Source organism: Ogataea angusta (assembly GCF_019207475.1).
Source record: "Ogataea angusta isolate 61-244 chromosome Unknown 61-244_NODE_2_length_1002155_cov_89.706849, whole genome shotgun sequence".
Taxonomy (NCBI): Eukaryota; Fungi; Ascomycota; class Pichiomycetes; order Pichiales; family Pichiaceae; genus Ogataea; species Ogataea angusta.
Window position 1 is genome coordinate 982310 of NW_025065216.1, and position 19846 is coordinate 1002155.

Below are 19846 nucleotides of genomic sequence, written 5' to 3' on the forward strand. Positions count from 1 at the left end.
CAAAAAATTGGCAGAAATCTAGATATTCCGACAAGAATTCTCATTATGGCGAACGAGGATGAGATAAGCAAAGAAGAAAGGCTTGAGCAGGCCCGGAAGAAGTTTGAGGAACTGAAGAAAAAGAAGAAAGGTAAGAAGAAGGGCAATGTTGGAGACCATCAACCCGATTCCCCAAGTAAGGAAGTACCAGACCACAGTCATATGGAGACAGCGGCAAATACAGCAAAAAATTGGAGCACAGCTGAAGCTTCTGAATCAGCCAAATCTGAAACGCTTGCCACTCCTGATGATGGCGACTCGGGGGCTGAATCCATCATCAATAAACAAGAAGCGCGAATGCTGCCACACAAGAACGAGACTGGTGATGAAAAGAAGCACTATGGTGACGACCGCAAGGGCCAAGAATGCTCGAAAACCGAGATAGTTGGCTCAACGGATTTGCCTGACCTGGATACTGAAAGTGCAGCAAAACAACAATCTACGCTAGTCGACGAAAGGAGATTTCAATCCGCAGAGGAGAGGCATGGAGATGTCCCTTCGAAGCAGATGCGCCAACTTGAGGCGAAATTATCAAGTGCGGTTGAGCAGAATTCCAGGCTCTCAAAGGAAAATTCGGAACTGAAATCAGCTCAAGTACGCTTGACATCAAAAATTAGTGCATTAGAAGAGAAGCTGCGATCTTTTGAAATATTAAACGAAAGCTTGCGGCGACAATTAAGTGAAAACGTTGGTGACACATCATGTGCTGAGGTCCCCAATGGTCGCAACACCTTTCCCGATTTCTCATTTGAGAAGGAGTCACCTATAAAGTCGTCCCCCAGCTTCCAAACGTTCAACAATTTTAACACTCTATCAAACGACTATCTTGACATAGTTGACATTCGTGAGCGTCTTTCCCAATGGAAAGGTTGGAATCCTGATATGAAATTATGGAGAACCGTTGGAAGCGGGTCGCTACTTGAGCTGTAGTGCACTCGGCTACTATTGTTCGTTGCGAATATTCCTAGGGCTGTGTGTATTTACATGTATGCATGCATGTATGTATGTATGTGCCTTGGTTGAGATGGCAAAAAAAAATTCAAATTACCTCTGCAATGTTTCGTTTCCAGCTCGGGGCAAATTCAAGGCTGCTTTCGAACACTTTGCACCAAGTTCGGCTCGTTTCAAAAAGAGTAAAGTCATCAAAGGTAGTAGGCATTGACTTGGGAACAACCAATTCTGCGGTTGCGGTGTTGGAAGGGAACAAACCTAAAATCCTTGAAAATCAAAATGGCGACCGCACAACACCCTCCATTGTGGCTTTCACGAAAGAAGGTGATGTTCTTGTTGGTACCCCTGCAAAACGACAAAGCATCGTCAATAATGAGAATACCTTTTATGCAACTAAGAGATTAATTGGACGCAAATATAGTGATGATGAGGTCCAAAATGACATTCACAGACTGCCTTACAAAATCGTCGAGCATGCGAACGGGGATGCTTGGCTGCAGACAACCATTGCGCAAGGTCTGTCATACTCACCTGCCCAGATAGGAGGTTTTATACTACGTGAGATGAAAAGGGTTGCTGAGCTACAACTAGCAGAAGAGGTAAAGAATGCGGTCATAACAGTTCCCGCATACTTTAACGACTCACAACGACAGGCCACCAAGTCGGCAGGTCATTTGGTTGGATTGAATGTTGTCAGGGTGATAAATGAGCCTACGGCTGCTTCCTTAGCCTATGGTATCGGAGGGAAGGACAAGAAAAACGGTATTGTTGCTGTTTATGATTTGGGTGGGGGAACATTTGACATTTCGATACTTGATATCGAAGACGGCGTATTTGAGGTGCGATCCACCAATGGCGACACACATCTTGGAGGCGAAGATCTGGACAATATATTGGTTGAATTCATTTTGAAAAGATTCCAAACGAAATCCGGTATCGATCTTCGGCAAGATAGAATTGCCGTTCAAAGAATTCGCCAAGCTGCGGAGAAGGCAAAGATTGAGCTATCTCATGTGAAGAGTACTACTATTGATTTGCCTTTCATCACCAAAACTGAAAGTATAAGTATACCTCTCACAGAAGAGGAGCTTGATGACATGAGCTCGGATCTGATTGAGAGGACAATACTTCCAGTCAAAAAAGCTCTCAAAGATGCAGACTTGAAAGTGCAAGATATCGACGAAGTCATTCTCGTCGGTGGAATGACAAGAATGCCTAAAATAAGAAACACTGTCGAGAGGTTTTTTGGTATAAAGCCAACAACTCAGGTAAATCCTGACGAGGCTGTGGCTCTTGGCGCTGCTATTCAAGGTGCTGTCCTCTCAGGAGAAGTGAAGGATGTCCTGCTTTTGGACGTTACTCCTTTGACTCTCGGAATTGAGACATATGGGGGTATGTTTTCACCACTTTTGCCACGTAATTCTACGGTGCCCTGCAGAGTCACTCAGATGTATTCAACTGCTGTGGATGGGCAGGGCTCAATAGATATTAATGTCTATCAAGGGGAACGGCCTCTCGTGCAGGATAACATATTGATCGGAAAATTCAAATTGACTGATATTCCACCTCTACCAAAGGGCACGCCGCAAATTGAGGTGATGTTTGACATTGACGCGGATGGAATCATCAAAGTGAGTGCAAGAGATAAAGCAAGTGGAAAAAAATCGTCCATAACTGTGTTTGGAAAGAGTGGCCTAACCGACGAGGAAGTCAAACGATTGGTAGACGAAAGTAAACAAACAACAAAGCAAGATCAGGCAAAACTAAACTATCTGAAGTTAGTCAACAATTTGGAGTTGGTAATGTTCGATACTGAACAAGTTCTCAAGGATATCGAAAATTATGTGGACACAAGCGATGGGGCCACAATAAAGCGAAAGCTTAACACCGTCAAAAGAATGATCGATGATTCAAGAAAGGGAGAATTGTTCGACCAAAAACTTATCAAAGCAGCACAAGAAGAATTACAGGAGGAAGCTTTGCAAGTTATCCAGAAGGCAGCTGAAAGAAGTAAGGCACAACGAAAAGTTGAAGGTTGATTTTTCCTTGTTTATAGATATCTAGCGTGCTCAACACTTTTGTAGGGTTAACAGTCAAAGCGCATCTTTTTTTTCCTAAAGTAGATATTTCCATATACGCGTCGTGTTCCGAAAAAAAAAAAAGATTCAGCAATTAATAGAAGTGTTCGCTAGGAAAACATTGTTATTTTCACGCACTAAAACCAAAGATTAGTCCCAAACCATAGAAGTCAAATACTGTAAGTTTTACAACAGTATTTTCGCCCGTCAGCAGCTTCGATATTATTTGGGTACGTTGAGCACCACTGACTACTTCAGACAAATTTCTTAAAATATAATGTATAGCCATCCCAACTTGTCAGCTTCATCTACCGGTTCTTATTCTAAGCGATTGTCTTCAAACAATCCTTTCAGGTCGGCCATTCTCCAAGAGGAATCAAGAATTGTCAGCGATGACTCAAATTACAGGCGTTGGCTGGAGAAGCATGCGGAGGAAGGTGTAGACTCAGACAACGAAAATCTTCCTCCAACTAAGACTTATGCTAAGCCAGAATTGTATTCTGCAAACTCGGAGTCATCAATGTAAGTATCGATTTCAAACTGTGGACACTGAGAGGCTTGTGAAGTTGCGGCATACCCTGGTCAGAAATCAACAAGAACAAATGATCCTGCAAGTCAAGTAACATTGGGAACATTCAGGAAAAAGGAGCATCTATCGACTGAGTATATGGAGAGGCCACATTTCTAACTTGTGTAAAAGTAGGTCTTCAGTTCAAAGATGTGCCGACTGAACCCTACATCTCATAAGGCTTGAGGTCCCAACAGCCAGCGCAACCTACCTTCAGGAAAGGCCTTCACAAGAGGCATTGATAACGTTGCAATTTGAGCGGCCTACTTGCTTGTTGGTGAGCCCATATGGTATTCACAATAGCGAATTTGTGTGACACACGAGAAAAGCCAAGTTTTCCAATATTTCTTGACTTGCAGGCTGTGCCTCAACTTTGTTTTGCTGTCGCGACACAATATAAAGTTTAAGTTTTAAATTACTAACTTTACAGACTTTATTCCAACATGTCTAACAATCCATTCACCGAGATGTTATCTCCTTCTTCAACCGGAATTGGAAATATGCGAAATCACTCACAAAGCAGTTTGCCAAAACCCTCTCACCAGTTGCCAGGAAAACCTCATAAGCAAGTTCAATACGATCAACACTCTGATTATTATGATGACCATGACCTACCGCCTCCTTACGATGAAGTCACAAATAAATACCAGAAAGATGAGTATCCGAACGATGAGAAGATGAAACAAAGTAGCGATTCCAGTTCAAGCGAGTCTTCTCCTAATCCATTTCCTGGGTCATCCTCCGCCCCAAAGCAATATTATAAACCCCGTAGGGAGTATAATGGAAAACGGCTAGATGCAGAACAGCTGACAGGGACAGTGGTCACTAAAATTGCGTCAGATGGCAGAGTCAGATCGAAAAGTGTGGGTGAGTCTAGCAGACCACACAGGTCTGGTGAACACAAATCGTCTCGTGGCCACAAAGAGCGTAGATCGCATCGTCACCATCGGTCTAAAAAGCAGACTGTTATGGATAAACCAAAGAACCTGGACACCATAGACAAGTTAGATGTTACTGGTTTTTTTTCAGGTGGCGGTTTTCACCACGATGGTCCGTTTGATGCTTGCACTCCCCATAGAAACAAAGATACGAAAGCAGCACCTGTGATGGCGTTTCCTGTCGATGGTCCAAATAACTCTATCAAAGGAATGGCTCCCAAGAACAACAGGGACCAACAAATTGACATGGTATTCGGTTACAATGAAGATGAACCAATCTACACATCAAAATCGAAAAACATTCAAGTTTCAGGTAAAAGCCCATACAGCAATGGAGTCGTGGTGAAGCGAGCTTCCGCGTCAAATAGCACATTTCTTGACTTGAAGCCCAACCCGAATGTTGTTGCGTTTGATTCAAATGTGAAGTCTGCTCCAATCCATGGAGATACAACTTTGGGGCTGGGCTCTTCCACATTTTTGGATGGTGCCCCAGCATATGGAGTTCAAGAAAAGAAAGATGGGGGTGAGTTGGGTAGAAAGAAAAGTCTTGTGGATAGACTAAGGAAAAAAGATGACGAGACCACTGGTTTACTTAGGAGAGTGAAAAGTTTGAAGGTGTCTAGACGATAGACAACGAAGATCTCATGCAATTTTGTTTTCCCTACGCTCGTATTTGTTTTAGTTTGAAGGTTGATGGACCATTTTAGTTTATGAAAAGGTTTTACTTCTGTTTTTGTAGAAATGTTATTTGTGAATGATCTCTATCTATAGCAGCTGAGGTTTTTTTTTAACTTTGTATAAATAAATTGACGTGTGAGGAATATACTGACTGACTGACATAGCTCATCGCAGTATATTAAAATCTATACCACACAAATGAGCATCGATCACTTCATTTGTCCCACGGTGTTTATTCGATCCATTGATCGGCATACCACAAATGAGGATTCCAGTCCCATTAGCTGGTCTGACCAACAACTAAATATATTAGAGGGTATAGCTGAACATATTAATCCGGAAGATCATCAGTTCAGCGTGAGTTTCAATTTCACAGAACTAAGCAAGTCGTGGCAGATAAGCAAGGATTACATTTATGACAAGATTATTGAACTATATTACATCAGGAGTACTTCACCGAACGACTTTAATGTCGAAAATTCTTGTAGTAGGAAGAAACAAACTTCGGCCAATTTGTCAACTGACAAGGAGCATGAAAAATCTCATCCTATTCATGAGCTGGAGCTGCTAAAGATCAATCCCTTAAATTTGGACCACAGCCACACAGTCGAATTCCACTATAGGAAATCCTCGTTTCCGGTGCAAAACCCTTCTCTGGGTGTTCGATCAATGAGATTTGGTCCGTTAGATGCAGACAATTCGAGTACTGGTTCAAGTGATGAAAGTGCTGCAAACATGGCAGAAACTTCAGCTTATCTCTTTCGATCAAAATTCATACATCGTGAAACTCCATATCAAATAAATCAAGCTGGTTACGACTTAGAGCAAGAATACAATGACAGCGACTGTCTATTGGCGGGGACAACCGAGAGCTTGACAAAATCACTATTAGAGCAAGAGCTTCTGGATCGCATTTAAATCACATACCTAAACGCAAAGTAAACTTCTTTTGGACTTGTCTGCGATTGTGAAAACATGGATGAAATAAAGCTTCTACGAGGGTGACAAATCTAGGGATATAAACTCAATTCTCGTGGGCACCCAATTTAGTCTTATTTGGTTACGGTTTTGAAAACCCTCTGAATCTAGGTTGATTGCAAACCCATACTCGCTAAGCGATTGAAAGAATATCATGAGTATTGTGCTGTAGGGAAACAAGGACTACATTGCAGCATAATATGTGAATCAAGTGAAAATGATCTAGGGTAAGTTTCAGCTAGTCTGAACATGTTGTGGAGCCCAAAATGATCAAAATTCTTGTTTCAAGCTGACATTTCATCCTTCGCTGGAGTTATCCTCCTTTGGCAAGCTACTTGAGCTGAAATGATTGAGGAGATTAAGTTTAATTTAGGAGACAAAGCTATTCATTATCTTCGTTCGTCATAGCATGTCTTTAATGAGCGCGAATTTCAGGCAACAATACGTTGTTAGAGAAGAAAATCTTTTCCTCTTCCATCGTAGCTGTAATCTTCTGTGGTTCTTCTGTTAGAGAGCTAGGTATTGTCGCATACTCGCATATCTCGGATGTGGCTCCGACCATCTCATTCAATATTCGGTCTTATCGACACACTAGCTTCAAATCTCTTATTTCCATCAAGGGGGGGCTGCCACGCTTGAAAACGGCCTCATCCTCAATAGTAAGCGAGTTTATTGTGATTAAAAGTAATCCAATACATTCTCTTTTCGCACATCAAATTGCAATGCATCCAAATATTCACCAGATTGTCCTTTGGGAGAGTGGTGTATTATCTCTATCCTTCACCGTTCATCAAAATTTAATGGCATTCGTAATGGTCTCAATTAATTGAATGGGATCAAAAAACCTTCGCCTTCTTGACACGACGTGTGAAGATTCCAGCACACTAAATCCAAAATAACCTTCAGCTTCAACTCAATTTTTTGTCCAACACGCCAGCTATCAATCATGGTACCTCACAAAGATGCTCAGGTGCTTCATTCAATGGCACACTCATGGGCATTATAGGGGTTCAAGAAGGGGAAAATCATCACTGTTTTGTAAAGCATATTTGTTGTCGAGTGGCATTTGAGGGGGACATTTGATCATTCAAAAATCATGAAGAGGTCCGAGCAATATCGCTATTTCCCAGGTACGAGAAATTGGAGAAGTACTCAAAGATTTGAAGACTCGTGGTATTACGTGTTCATAAATGACACAGATATGCACCCGATGCTTTCTAGGCGAAGTGGCACAAAGAAAGATCGTCGAAAGCATAATCTACTTACAATTGGAGCTGTAGCCTATCAGATGCTCCGTGATAGTCTCCAAAAGTTCCTGTCTCTTCCACACTGTTAATAGCATCAGTGTTGTAGTTTTCGACAATTGACTGCATTCAAATCAAGGCCAGTTCATTCAGGGCTGATGAGCCTCACTTATGCGAATAGGCATATTTCCAGCTTTTAAAACGCACCAGAATGAGTTGTTTGATTTAGGTGGACTCCCTTAGTCCCTTTCATTACAAAATGCCCCATTAACAGAACAACTTTTTTCAATGATTAGCATCCGAACACATAGCAATACTTCCAGCTCCAGCAAGCGCAATCATGAGAACATCTTCGTGCTTTGCATGAACTTCTCTGTCTCGCGGTCAGGAAATGTCAGAAACAATAGAGGCAGTCATTTTCCATCCTGGTCTCTGACCCCTTATGAGACCAATCTATGCTTTCTCAATGCTAAATATTGACAATAAATATGATTTGTGGTCGCAAAAGTATCCCAAGTCAATCAAATTTGAAATCGCTTTCAAAGACAGTCATAAAAATCTGTAATAATGAAGCCAGCTGGGCCAACTAGGACACTGATTAGCGAAGGACATATTTTAATATAAAGTAGCCTTGCAATGGTATGAGATGTCAATTGTATTGCTGGGGATATAATTGCAACTGAATTGGTAAAGTACCAATTTATGATCAAATAACACTCTCACAAGTGGCCACATATAAATCGTACTCAACCAGGGTAACTCTTTTTAATGTATGCGACATGTTCCTTTGTTCATCTGAAGACCAAATCAGATGGGATATAATAAGTTGAAGCCTCAATATAATGACAATGAGGTGGTGCAACGTTGTAAAAACTAGAGGAGATTAACATTTAAACATTCTGTCCTAATTTATTGAGCCATCATGAGACATCATTCTTATTAATTCAAGCCTAGTTGCCTTCATGTAAAGTGGATGGTTGACTTGCTGTTGACTTCTGGTGATGGAGAGGATAAATAGTATTTCTTCAAATCGAGTTTTTTTTTAATTAGAGAGACATCAAACTCTTTTCATCATATCAAATTAAACTTGATTATGTAATTTGAACCCACTTTTTATATTTAGCGAGAATTGTTTTCGAGGTAAAGCTGAAACATAAAACGGTTCCTGAAAATGTCATTAAGAAAAAGTCTCTATAAACAGAGCTTGAGGAATACTGCGTTTCCGCTAAATACTAGTGACTCGAATATAGAGGACAGGTATTGGATAAGAGATTGGTACCATCCTCAAAAAGTCAGTAAGGAGACCAATCTTTCTCACCAAAATACTTTGTCTGCTCAAAGCCCTTCGGGCGTACTCACGCCTCATGAATCAACTCCTCAACCACAGCAGTATCATCAATTGTCCCAGTCACAAACTCCACAACCTTTGAAAGCCTATGGATTCAAGGTAAAGGCATGGATTACTGTTGAAAGGGACCCCTATAAAGACTGTATTGACGAGGATGACGATACCGTTTTGTCATTTAAAGACCATCCTTATTTGTCTAGTATTTTGGCATCCAAAGATTTCTCTTCAAATGGAACAGGTGGCTTGACTGATGCTGATATCAAGTCTGCCGTAAGCGGAACAGGAGATGGTAACAGGCTTTTTTCGAGCAGCGCGCAACATGAGTTGCAAGGCTCAAAAATCCTCGCTACTGACTCCCCGTCACACCAAGAATAAGCTTCTGAAATTAAAATTTATTGGGCACTGATGAGGAAGCGTACGACATACACTCCCCTGCTTATCAAAGAATCATTATTTTCCGCGATGAATTTTCTGGTACGCTTTTCCCATACAAAATTGAGAATACCTAGGACACCTGTATGGACGGCATTTGATGCTAATCGAAGTAGCTGCGCTATGAAAGCGAGCAAATGACTGGTATAATATTAGTATGCACTTTTTGATAATTGCCAGACTTCTCAAAGTAACATACGAGGAATCTTTTTACGATCTTACACAGAGGGGTGTTGTTTCGGAAAAACAATTGGTGAATTTTCCGAATACGATCAACCATCTCATGTTGAGTACATTTCACTGTACTAGGTAATTGTAGATTTTCTGCTGTGTAACTTTTCCAGCAGCTTTGATTGGGACTTTACGTTGATGACTAGAGTCATTTCTGACCTCACCAAATCATTGAGTACAATCATAACGAAATTCCCAAGCATGCTGCCATCCGATCAAAATGTACTTAGGCTATCAAGCTGAATGCAAATCTTCCATTACAAGCAATTGATTAACCTGCAAGTTACATCCAGTTTTACCGATTATGTCACACCTTGGGCACACTTCTCAGTCAATGGTACTGCTGGAAGTCTCGACTACAGCTTGATTGTAATTAATACAGAAGATTATTTTTGAGCCTTTATTTCACTACAATAAAGATGCTATAATACCCAAATATTACTCACTGACACTCAATTGATTTCAATCACTTATATAATAATTTAGGACAAGTGGTGGATAATCGTAAATTTTTGCGTTTTGGTTGTAACCTCAAACCTATCTTAGGTATCTTAGGCATATAACATATATAGCAGGGCACCCATCAAACGAATATACACCATGAGTCTTGTCACCGATATCCAGTACTAAAGTAGTATAATGATCTCCGAGCTAGATTAGCTCTGACTGAAGTCTCATATTTGGCTTGTTTGTGTCCAAATATTGACCGATATCCCACGATGCTGCATCAAGGTTTATATTCTTCTATCTTGATCTGATTCGCAGCTCATATATCCAGTTCAGGTACGACTCGAAAACTGTTCAATTAGGCTTCAACACATTCGGAGAGCATTTGCTTTGCGAGCGAGCATAGCTTCATTTATTTTTAGTCACATGACTCCGTCACGGAATAGTTGCAGAGTACGAACTAATTAAATATTTCCGACACAACCAGATCTCCCCTGAAAAAATCAGTATTTCCGGGCTTACCTTCTGATAATTTTTTAGGAACCTTCTCTGATTGTTTTTATATGCTCACCTTTTGTCCATATTGCTCAAATATGCTGGTCGTAGCGCGTTCGGATATTAGTGGGAGTAACAGTTTCACCTGTCCCACTTGTCCCTATGAGTTTCCAATTGATGGCCTTCAAATATATGAGCGAAAGGAACTGCCGAGAAAACAAGTCGATGACGTTCTCGGAGGAGAAGGCGCATGGGACAATGTTGATCAAACTGTCACGCAATGTCCGGTTGAAACCTGTGGTTTCGACAAAGCTTACTTCTTCCAGCTCCAAATCAGATCAGCCGATGAGCCTATGACGACATTTTATAAGTGTTGCAAGTGTGGACACCGCTGGAGAGAAAACTAATTTCCTAATGGTATGCAGAAGCCGTCTGTAAGATGGCAATTACATGAAATGTATACTAAAAGCAGTGAAAATTGCTAGCATAGCCTAATTTTCTATGACATCAATAGTTTTGTTGAAGCTTAATCATTTAAATAAAGTTCATATTTCCATTTTCGTTAAAAACTGAAAATTTAAAAGCACTCAATGATATATTTAACCTTATTAATCCTCTAAATCTCCAAAAATCTTTTCATCCTCCTCTCGGTTGTCTCTTGGCACAAATTCCGTGCCATAGTGATTATCTTCGTCTTCATTTTCACTTTCGCCACTAAAAGATGTGGATTCTTCCGTTTTTGGCGCCATTAAACCATCCTTTCCATATTGCGCGACCACATCATCAGACCTTGTAGGTTTTTCGCACAACATAGTTTTCCGTGGGGTGCTTGAGACAGAGATCGATAACGATGAAGGAGGATATTGTGACACTGAGTTTTTCCGCAGCGTCGTAGTGTAAACTGGTGGTGTTTTTGATGTTGTCCCACTAAGGGACTGGCTTAAATTGGAGTGCAAGTATAGATTCGAATTCGTTGTGTTCAGAGTCAAACTGGTAGGTGTTCCTTCTCCATGCTCCTCTATTGATAAGGGAGATTTTGAGCTATTATTTTCGATTTGAACATCTGGTGATGGGGAGATTGGCGCATCATTTTCTATCTGACGAGGACCATTGGTCTCTTCTGCGTGGTGCTCACGGAAATTGCTAACATTGTTCACAGATGACAGAGATTGCAGGTGAGGCGAATTAGCAGGTAGCTTTGTGTGTGGCGCATATTGAGATTGTTGGGGTCGTTGATTCGATTGAGAATATGAGGAAACTTGGGCGTAGACAGGGGAAGGAGTGCTCAAAGATTGCGAACGAGATCTAAACCCCCCACTTTCCGAACCGTTTTCGGTCATGCTGCAAAGAATACTGGCGGCTTCTAGCAACTGAACCTGTTGGTGCTTACTAATAAGCAGTTTTTTGGTCATATTCCACTCCGGTGTATGTTCCCAAAGATGTTTTGCCAGGGACGATATGTGTTTATATCCTTTACCACAAGCTTCACATTTTAATTCCTCTTTCAGACGTCCCGTTTCACCCTCTGATATACGACGCACAACAAATTCTCTACTTAACATGGGAACGGAAGTACCTAGATGAGATTGCTGAGGTTGTTGTTGATGAAGATGACTATGAATTGGGCCACCTGTGTGTGGTGATGACCCCAAATTTCCTGGGCTTATAGAGTACGGACCAGTGGTGCCACTGAATGACGATGACAGCCTTTGTGAGCCTGGTGGCATGTTTGTGGAACTCTTTACTGGAATGGTATAAGGTGCGGTAGAGAGAGATGAGCGTCTACTCGGAACATTATAGTGATAGCCGTTTGCGGTAGAGCCGCTTGACGCCGTCATAGGACGAGGTGCTGGTGATGAACTTTGACCGGGGGTAGCTATTTGATAACTCTGATCAGACTGGGATGTGAATCTCTGCTCAAAAGACATTGTAAATCCTCTGAGCGCAAAAAACTGTCGATAGCTAAAATCGGGATTGGAAAAAGTATCACGTTAATTGCCAACTTTTAGTGATCACTTTCTTAATTTCGTCCTTTATTTTTTGCAACAACTTTTGACTGTCCGTCGTGCAATTGAATATGGCTAGTAATATTGAGGGGGGTAGTTAATGTTGACTGTGCTGATTAAATTTATCATACAATTTTTTTTGGGTTAAGTTATCAAAAAAATTAAAAAAAAATTTTATCGGGTAATGTCAGGTGTTAGGGTGGTACTGTGCCCTTTAATTTCCCGCTATGAGCTTTTTTATCTGACGTAAGTGTTTTACAAAATAGAACTTTACTAAAAATAATGACTTACTTCTTACTGGCTTCTCTAATAGTGTCCGTTCAAACCTTTAGCTGTAGTCTTTTTACTTGAAGGTTATCATGCCAGAATCTTGTGTAGTATTCAGTGAAAGCTAATAGCATATATTGCAACCCGATTCATTTCACTGAATACAGCAATTTTGGAACAGGTATATGATCCACGATATTGAAGCATACTCTTCAATTCTCGTGACTAAAGAGTACGTTTGTTTTTGTGTTTCGAGCAATATGAAGAGAAACTTTATAATTACGATACAAGTATATAAAGTGTATGCACCCGCAAGAATAGACCTTTTTTTATGACCAAGGGCAATACTCCTCTTATAGTTGGGTTTGAAAGAAAAGTCGCACCTTGCGGTTGACGTCAGCCAGCATTAACCTTCTTTGTTACGTAAGACTTTTGAATCACTATATCTTTCGGGTTGAGTTCTCGCAATGATCCACCAGTAACAGAGTCGGTGTCAACATTGGCATTTGCCAAAACTTGATACCTTGGGATCCGTTCATGTCTTTCTCATTAGCTTTCAATCAAGGAGAGCCCTACGGACTTCTCAAAATGAGATTTCAACTTTTCAAACGATAGTCCTTTTCCTATTAGCACAAGCTTGCTATTATGAAGTGTTGGCTGATTTGGTCCATCCTCATCACCATCTATGAAATCGTACGTTTTTCGCACTGCTTGGAGTACCCTAAAACTCCTTCCACAGTAGAGTAAACCTTTTGCTCTATAAATCTCCATATTCCATGTCTCAACATCATTCTCCACCCAAAGTATATCTTGCAGAAATCGTTCAAATCTTTCGAACCCATCTTTGTCAACCTTCGGGAACTCCAGAGCAATCGTGTGGATTGTGGAATCATGATACAGAGCTTTATTTCTCAAAAATGGTGAGACGTCTTTGGTGTCGTACGCGTGCAGGTCCAATATCTTTATAAGATCAACGTCACCATATTTTGAGCGATACACTGGCGCCACAGCGTTGATAGACTTCGCCCTTTCTTCCAATCGGTCAAGATCTTTCTGGTCCATTTTATCAACTTTGTTTAGAAGAATTACATCGGCCATTGCAATCTGCAGGTGAGCGATTGTTATACCGCCATCTGTTTCTGTTGGCCCATGAGTGTGGCCTCCTGTATCCGAAAGCCACTTTTCGATATTTTGAGAGTCGATCACGGTGACGACACCATCGATGTAAACGTTTGATGATAAGGCATCGTCAAGCCAAAACATTGTGGCTATAGGGGCAGGGTCGGCCAGGCCTGTTGTCTCAAGAAGAATATAATCAAAACCCTTCCGTTTTGCTATCAGTCTCTCTATAGCTGCGACTCCGTTGTCTTTAACGGAACAGCAAAGACACCCGTTTCCCAGGTCCAACCACTCTTCATATTCTTGAGAGTTGCCTCCTTTTATTGTCAATGATTTTTCGATAGCCGCTGAGTCTCCAAACTCATTTAAGATTACTGCTACCCTCCTATCACCCTTTTTCGCGATTTGTTCCAATAGTGTTGATTTTCCGGAACCGAGATATCCAGTGACGATCGTGATTGGTATTTTGTTTGTCGTATCTTTTTCAGTTAATCCAGAATGCTCTCTATAGTTTGTGGCTCTTCTGTTGTCCTTCGAATACCTGATAGGTTCATTTTCTTCGGTTACAAGCTCAGGAATGAAGTCAATATCGTTTTCATTCATTGACAACTAACTCTTTGAATCTGATTTTGCTTGACCTAAAATATTAAATATCAAAATCTGGAACATCAAATTTGATCCCAGTTTTCTGTTTTCATTCTAAGAGCTCAACCTCTTGCATGTTGACGTCACATACATCATATATGAAATTGAAAGCCTGGAGTCTTGATCTGATACTCTTTGCGACTGTAGTCTTCCACTTGATGATATCACCCTATACCAAAGTCGAGGAGTCCTTCAATTTGCAGGCTATACATGATTTGATTAATTATGGAATTTATAATGTACATCATTTCGACCACAAAGAGTTTCCTGGCGCCGTAAAACGGTCATTTGTTGGTTCATTGATGATATTTTTGGCATCCAAGCCTCTGCTGGCAATCATTGATACTTTCGACTCCTGGATGCCAGCCTCATTATTCTATCACAAGGATACGCAATTAATACGCCAGGTCACCGTCAGATTCGTACTTGGGCTACTAAACTCGATTACTTTCATAAAGCTGCGAGAAGCGGTTGCCAAATCTCTGAGATTGTCTGCGCAAGGCGAACAGATTCAACTCTGGTTCTCAATACTTCAGTTTTCCCAATTTCACTTCTTTTATTATGCATCCCGAACACTACCCAACTTTGTGGCAATGCCAATGGTTAGTACAGGTATCTCATGGATTCTGCAGGGACATACTATATCTGGCATCTCCATTATCATGGCAACAGGCATCATCTTAAGAATTGAAATATTAGCATTTGGAATCTTACTTTACATAACAGCCATAGCATTAGGAGACTTGAGATTAGGGAGCACCTTGCCCAAAATAGTGACAACTTCAATAAGTGCTTCATTGATGACGATGCTCGTTGATACTTACTTTTGGCAAGAATTCTCTTTTCCCGAAGTTGAATCATTTTACTTCAATGTAATAGAAGGCAAATCGGTACAATGGGGAACTGAACCTTTCCACACTTACTTCACCAAGTATATTCCTAAGCTTTTCATTTTACCAGTGGTCCCATGCTTGGCACTTTTAGGATTGTTCGTACCATCATACCTCTCAATTAAAGCCAAGATCATCATATTTTCCTCTTGGGCGTATATATTACTGATGTCGATTCAACCACATAAGGAGTGGAGGTTCATCGTTTATTCCTTACCGGGAATTTTATTGTCTGCCTCTTGTTTCCTTGCCAAAATCGAACCAAGATCAAGATTGCTAAGAAATATTATGTTTACGCTTGTTTGTTTAGTGATATCAGTCTCTTACATTTTGAACATTTTTGCTGGTTTCGTTTCGAGCTTCAACTATCCTGGTGGCTATGCGTTGCAGCTGTTGAATGATAGGTTGTCCACTGTCATGACTTCGCATCCAAACAGCGATCCAATAATGATACATTTAAGTGTGAAGTCTCGTATGACAGGTGCTAGCTTATTTGGTGAAATCAAGTCCAGTCTCTTGATTTACGACAAGACTGAAGATGAACTCAAACTGAATGACAAAGAATTTTGGAAACACTTTTCGTACGTAATTTCCGATTGTGCTCTTGAGTCATGTTCGTATTGCCCTCTCCAAAATGATACATGGAGTTTGATTGACATCGTGGAAGGATACCATGGTTTTAATAAGCAACGAATAGTACATGATTTTGGACTCTTTTTGCAAACGCCTGCTGGATCCATCAGCTTTATAATTCAAATGTTCAGAAGCCACAACTATCAGTTCATCATTGATCTGTCTCGAAGGTATATCATCTTGAATCCAGCACTTTATGTATACCGCATTAAGGAGACTGGCGGGACTTCTAATCTCGTGGTTGCCAAGAGCTTATAACCTTCTGTATCTTGGACCTTTTACTTTGAACAAGACCTTATTTCGATATTTGAGAAACATGGTGGTCAGTAGAATGAAGAAAAGTAAGAATGGCAATAGCACCATGTGCACGCTAGAGTCATACTTTATCCCTCCAGGGTTCTGGATCTCATTAGGCTTCTTATGATCACTAGTAGGACTTATTGATAATGCCTCGGTTGACCTGGTAACTGGCGGGCCCATCTTAAGCTCTTTGGAAAAATGAGGTTTCAAAAAGCTGTCTCCGGAATTCTGTGATCTAGAGATTTCTAGACTTTCTTCAAGCACTGGCTTGAGATCTTGTGACGATTCTCTATTCTCCAATCCTTCAGTAGGCGTTGAATTCTGATGTTTGGCTGTCTCCGTGTAGTCGTCCATCTGATCATCCATCACTTCTCTTCTGACACTTGATATCGTGACATTGGTCAATGGTCTGTCTTCGATATCTTTTGCAACTCTTTGTATTGCCCCCAGCGTCTCAAAGCCATCTATAAGTTGACCAAATACCACATGTTTACCATCCAAGAATTCGGCCGGAGCAGAAGTGATGAAAAATTGGGATCCTGCAGTGTTGGGCCCTGAGTTTGCCATTGAAAGCCGTCCCACTCTATCATGCTTTAGTGTGAAATTCTCGTCAGGTAGGGAACCTTGCGATTTTCCATATATGGAGTATCCCCCTGTACCATCATGATTTTCAAAGTCCCCCCCTTGTATCATGAAACCGTCAATAACCCGATGGAAAGTGGTGTTGGTATAATGAGTTTCAGATAGCTGATAGAAGTTCATCACTGTTTTGGGAACCACGGATCCAAATAGGCCAAGTGTCAAATTCCCTAAGTATTCATCATTTTGTTGAATTTCGAGTGTAATTCTATGGGTGAATGCTGGATCGACAGCATTTGCTGTCAATGTAATAGCAGTGAGACATAACAGGAATAAGAGTTTAGTATGTTGCATTTAGAAAGGTCAAAAGTAGCCTGATTTGAATGTATAGCAGCCTAGGAGAATGCAGTAGACGACAGGAAAAAAATGATTTTAGTGTAAAATTTTGAGGGGCAAGATCAAAACGGAGAGCAGTACCACGACCATGAGCAGACTCATTAATCAAATGTCCTCAATAAGCAAAAATCAACCACTATAAACACATTCAAAACCAGCTATTGTATTCGGTAATCAGACTTATTATGGTTACTTATGCTTTTGCGAGAAAAAACATTTGTGGAACTCTTACTGATTCGTTTACTACATTCGGCGTGCGCAATACAGCAACTGAAAAGCAAACCCAAAGCCCTCAAATTGGGCGCACACGTATCTACCTATTAAGTTAAGTTACTATTGATTTTGATTACTATATATAGCTTTTCAAATTTAATACTTCTCCAATTCGTTACACAATGTTTCAGTCTTTCGATCTGTATGATTCTTTTTGCTCTGGTGATAAAGCATTCCATTCTTCAGCAATCTGTTTCATGATCGAGCTGTTTTGGCTAAAATCTTTGACGACTCGTTTAGGGTAAATCGACATGAAAAAGTTCATGTACGGAGAGCGAACGGTGTATTTCTCTTTCCAAGCCTGAAACTCCTTTGCGTACTCAGCAGCTGCCTCTTTATGTGTCTTGACAAATGGTGCCTTGACCTCTTCGGGGGCTGTTTTCCATTCGGAAGCAAACCTCCCAAGAAGGTCCCGCGGATTGGTGTCTTTGTCAGTGTTCGTTGCAAACTTGTGTTTGATGAACAATTGGTAAGCACTTTTGGGAGCCTTTGGTTTGTGCTGTAGTTTAAGTTCTTTCAACTTTGTTGGCGACAACTTTCTCATTTCTGCTCGAGAAAGCTCTTGTAAAAGGGCACTGTCGACAGAAAAAAACCTTTTGAAGCTCCATAACATAGGACCTGTTAGTTGCGAGGTAGAGTTCTTCAGACCGTTGAACATCGCCGCGTTATGAGTTCTTCTAAACGAGAGTTAAATCTTCAAGCAATATAATTTGTAAACAAAAGGGAAACAACAGATATACCTCGCGCAAATTCTATCTTGTGTGCACTATAACAAATGACAGGTAGCAAAATCAAAGTTTCAAAAAATATGGGGTCAACTGGGAATTGAACCCAGGACCTCCTGCTCCCAAAGCAGGAATCATACCACTAGACTATTAACCCTTTTTTAGGATTTTTACCATCTTACTGAGTTTGTGTTCACTATCCTTAAAGGCCACAGAAAATATAAGAGATTATCTTGCACGCTATTGGGCTTTAGAAAGACCATCGAATTTGACTCCTGGCTTGACTGCAGTGCTCACTAACTTCAAACTCTCAAGTTGAGTAATCAAAAATGATTCAATATTAATTCTGCGATTATATCTTGATCATCAAACTCTAAATGCTCAAACTCGACTGATTAGATAAACTTCCTGAGGATTGCAGGAAGATCTTTTTTTTTTTGCCCAGGAGATAGACGACTAAGAATCCTTTATGGGATGCGTTAGAGCCGATCATCCATAAAGGTGAAATCAAGAGTGGACAAACCTAATCTGCTTGAGTGGTTGGTTGGCTTGAAAACCTCTTGGTTTCACTGATTATTAAGGGGTAAAAGTCAAAAGTGTTCAAAGCACACTCTTTGAGGCTTGAGTAGAAATCAAATAAGCATGGTTCTACATGCTAGGTCTCAGGTTTGTGACCTTTCGAACCAGGATATAATGGATGGCTATATACTAAATTCGGAACAACGATTCTAATCACATAAAAACAATCATACGTGCATGAAAGGTGAAAGCTTGAGTGGGCAAGCATTTTGTTAGATCATAACCATATAGTGCATACATATAATAAAACGGATAGCTCGAGGATAAAACAAAAAAACATTCTCAATAATCTAAAAAGGTCTAGCATTAATCGCTTCGGATATTCGCCTCAGACAGCTGCCACTCCCTTTGTATCCTTGGCCAAATCAGCAAAGTACGGGGTGCTACGTGACCATCTAGCAATAAAATGGAGACCTAGAATAAAACGAGGGAATTGTCTTTTGAGACTCTGAAATCTTATCTTTGGTGCACACACGAATATCACGTAGTAGCTCTACATTGAGCCTATGCAAAACTCTTATAGTGTGAGTTTTGATAACAATACGAAATTCAACACCCGAACACAGATCGTGACTTTACTCGTAATCTTCGGGCCGCTCACCGTTCAACTCAGGATAGGATGCATGTTGCGCTTTCACAAGAAGCTGAGTGAACAGCTCGTAGCTCATGACCTCATTTTGGCAGCACACACTCCACGCCAATATTTGACACAATACAATTAGTGACAAGTATGCCAAGATTGTATATAAGACAGTAAACATCTTCAACATGTTTCTTCTGTATCTTGAGATCCTATCTTGAGCGCGGAATGCAAGCTAGCCTGTCGTCAATCCAGTTTATACCACATCACTTCCGTGAATGTTGAAGTTTGTGGATGACAGCTATGTATAACGCACATTCCTGTTGAAACTTTGTGTTGATAGGTGTAATTCTACAGTCATCGTTCTTCCTTTAATAGTGTGACTATGTATCAGATAGTTAATATCTTTGGTATACCTTAGTCCCTC

At 40.7% G+C, this 19846-nt stretch overlaps 12 protein-coding genes across 12 annotated transcripts; 8 read left to right on the plus strand and 4 right to left on the minus strand.

The window, feature by feature from the left end:
* Positions 1–45: 45 nt before the first annotated feature.
* KL928_001425 (uncharacterized protein) lies at positions 46–969 on the plus strand (the record flags this gene model as incomplete). Its single annotated transcript, XM_043201789.1, has 1 exon — positions 46–969. One exon carries the CDS (start codon positions 46–48, stop codon positions 967–969), a length of 924 nt encoding a protein of 307 aa, XP_043061884.1.
* Positions 970–1094: 125 nt separating this feature from the next.
* Positions 1095–3029, plus strand: KL928_001426 (uncharacterized protein; the record flags this gene model as incomplete). Its single annotated transcript, XM_043201790.1, has 1 exon — positions 1095–3029. One exon carries the CDS (start codon positions 1095–1097, stop codon positions 3027–3029), a length of 1935 nt encoding a protein of 644 aa, XP_043061885.1.
* A 316-nt stretch (positions 3030–3345) lies between these two features.
* Positions 3346–3594, plus strand: KL928_001427 (uncharacterized protein; the record flags this gene model as incomplete). The annotated part of the gene is made up of 1 exon (XM_043201791.1): positions 3346–3594. The coding sequence occupies one exon, from the start codon at positions 3346–3348 to the stop codon at positions 3592–3594; it is 249 nt and encodes an 82-aa protein (XP_043061886.1).
* Positions 3595–4079: 485 nt separating this feature from the next.
* KL928_001428 (uncharacterized protein) lies at positions 4080–5204 on the plus strand (the record flags this gene model as incomplete). Its single annotated transcript, XM_043201792.1, has 1 exon — positions 4080–5204. One exon carries the CDS (start codon positions 4080–4082, stop codon positions 5202–5204), a length of 1125 nt encoding a protein of 374 aa, XP_043061887.1.
* A 246-nt stretch (positions 5205–5450) lies between these two features.
* Positions 5451–6170, plus strand: KL928_001429 (uncharacterized protein; the record flags this gene model as incomplete). The annotated part of the gene is made up of 1 exon (XM_043201793.1): positions 5451–6170. One exon carries the CDS (start codon positions 5451–5453, stop codon positions 6168–6170), a length of 720 nt encoding a protein of 239 aa, XP_043061888.1.
* Positions 6171–7326: 1156 nt separating this feature from the next.
* KL928_001430 (uncharacterized protein) lies at positions 7327–7566 on the plus strand (the record flags this gene model as incomplete). Its single annotated transcript, XM_043201795.1, has 1 exon — positions 7327–7566. One exon carries the CDS (start codon positions 7327–7329, stop codon positions 7564–7566), a length of 240 nt encoding a protein of 79 aa, XP_043061889.1.
* A 1079-nt stretch (positions 7567–8645) lies between these two features.
* On the plus strand, positions 8646–9197 carry KL928_001431 (uncharacterized protein; the record flags this gene model as incomplete). Its single annotated transcript, XM_043201796.1, has 1 exon — positions 8646–9197. The coding sequence occupies one exon, from the start codon at positions 8646–8648 to the stop codon at positions 9195–9197; it is 552 nt and encodes a 183-aa protein (XP_043061890.1).
* Positions 9198–11035: 1838 nt separating this feature from the next.
* KL928_001432 (uncharacterized protein) lies at positions 11036–12355 on the minus strand (the record flags this gene model as incomplete). Its single annotated transcript, XM_043201797.1, has 1 exon — positions 11036–12355. The coding sequence occupies one exon, from the start codon at positions 12353–12355 to the stop codon at positions 11036–11038; it is 1320 nt and encodes a 439-aa protein (XP_043061891.1).
* Positions 12356–13249: 894 nt separating this feature from the next.
* On the minus strand, positions 13250–14422 carry KL928_001433 (uncharacterized protein; the record flags this gene model as incomplete). Its single annotated transcript, XM_043201798.1, has 1 exon — positions 13250–14422. The coding sequence occupies one exon, from the start codon at positions 14420–14422 to the stop codon at positions 13250–13252; it is 1173 nt and encodes a 390-aa protein (XP_043061892.1).
* A 116-nt stretch (positions 14423–14538) lies between these two features.
* On the plus strand, positions 14539–16245 carry KL928_001434 (uncharacterized protein; the record flags this gene model as incomplete). The annotated part of the gene is made up of 1 exon (XM_043201799.1): positions 14539–16245. The coding sequence occupies one exon, from the start codon at positions 14539–14541 to the stop codon at positions 16243–16245; it is 1707 nt and encodes a 568-aa protein (XP_043061893.1).
* A 118-nt stretch (positions 16246–16363) lies between these two features.
* Positions 16364–17220, minus strand: KL928_001435 (uncharacterized protein; the record flags this gene model as incomplete). The annotated part of the gene is made up of 2 exons (XM_043201800.1): positions 16364–16386; positions 16539–17220. 2 exons carry the CDS (start codon positions 17218–17220, stop codon positions 16364–16366), a joined length of 705 nt encoding a protein of 234 aa, XP_043061894.1.
* A 442-nt stretch (positions 17221–17662) lies between these two features.
* KL928_001436 (uncharacterized protein) lies at positions 17663–18193 on the minus strand (the record flags this gene model as incomplete). The annotated part of the gene is made up of 1 exon (XM_043201801.1): positions 17663–18193. The coding sequence occupies one exon, from the start codon at positions 18191–18193 to the stop codon at positions 17663–17665; it is 531 nt and encodes a 176-aa protein (XP_043061895.1).
* Between the last annotated feature and the right edge of the window lie 1653 nt (positions 18194–19846).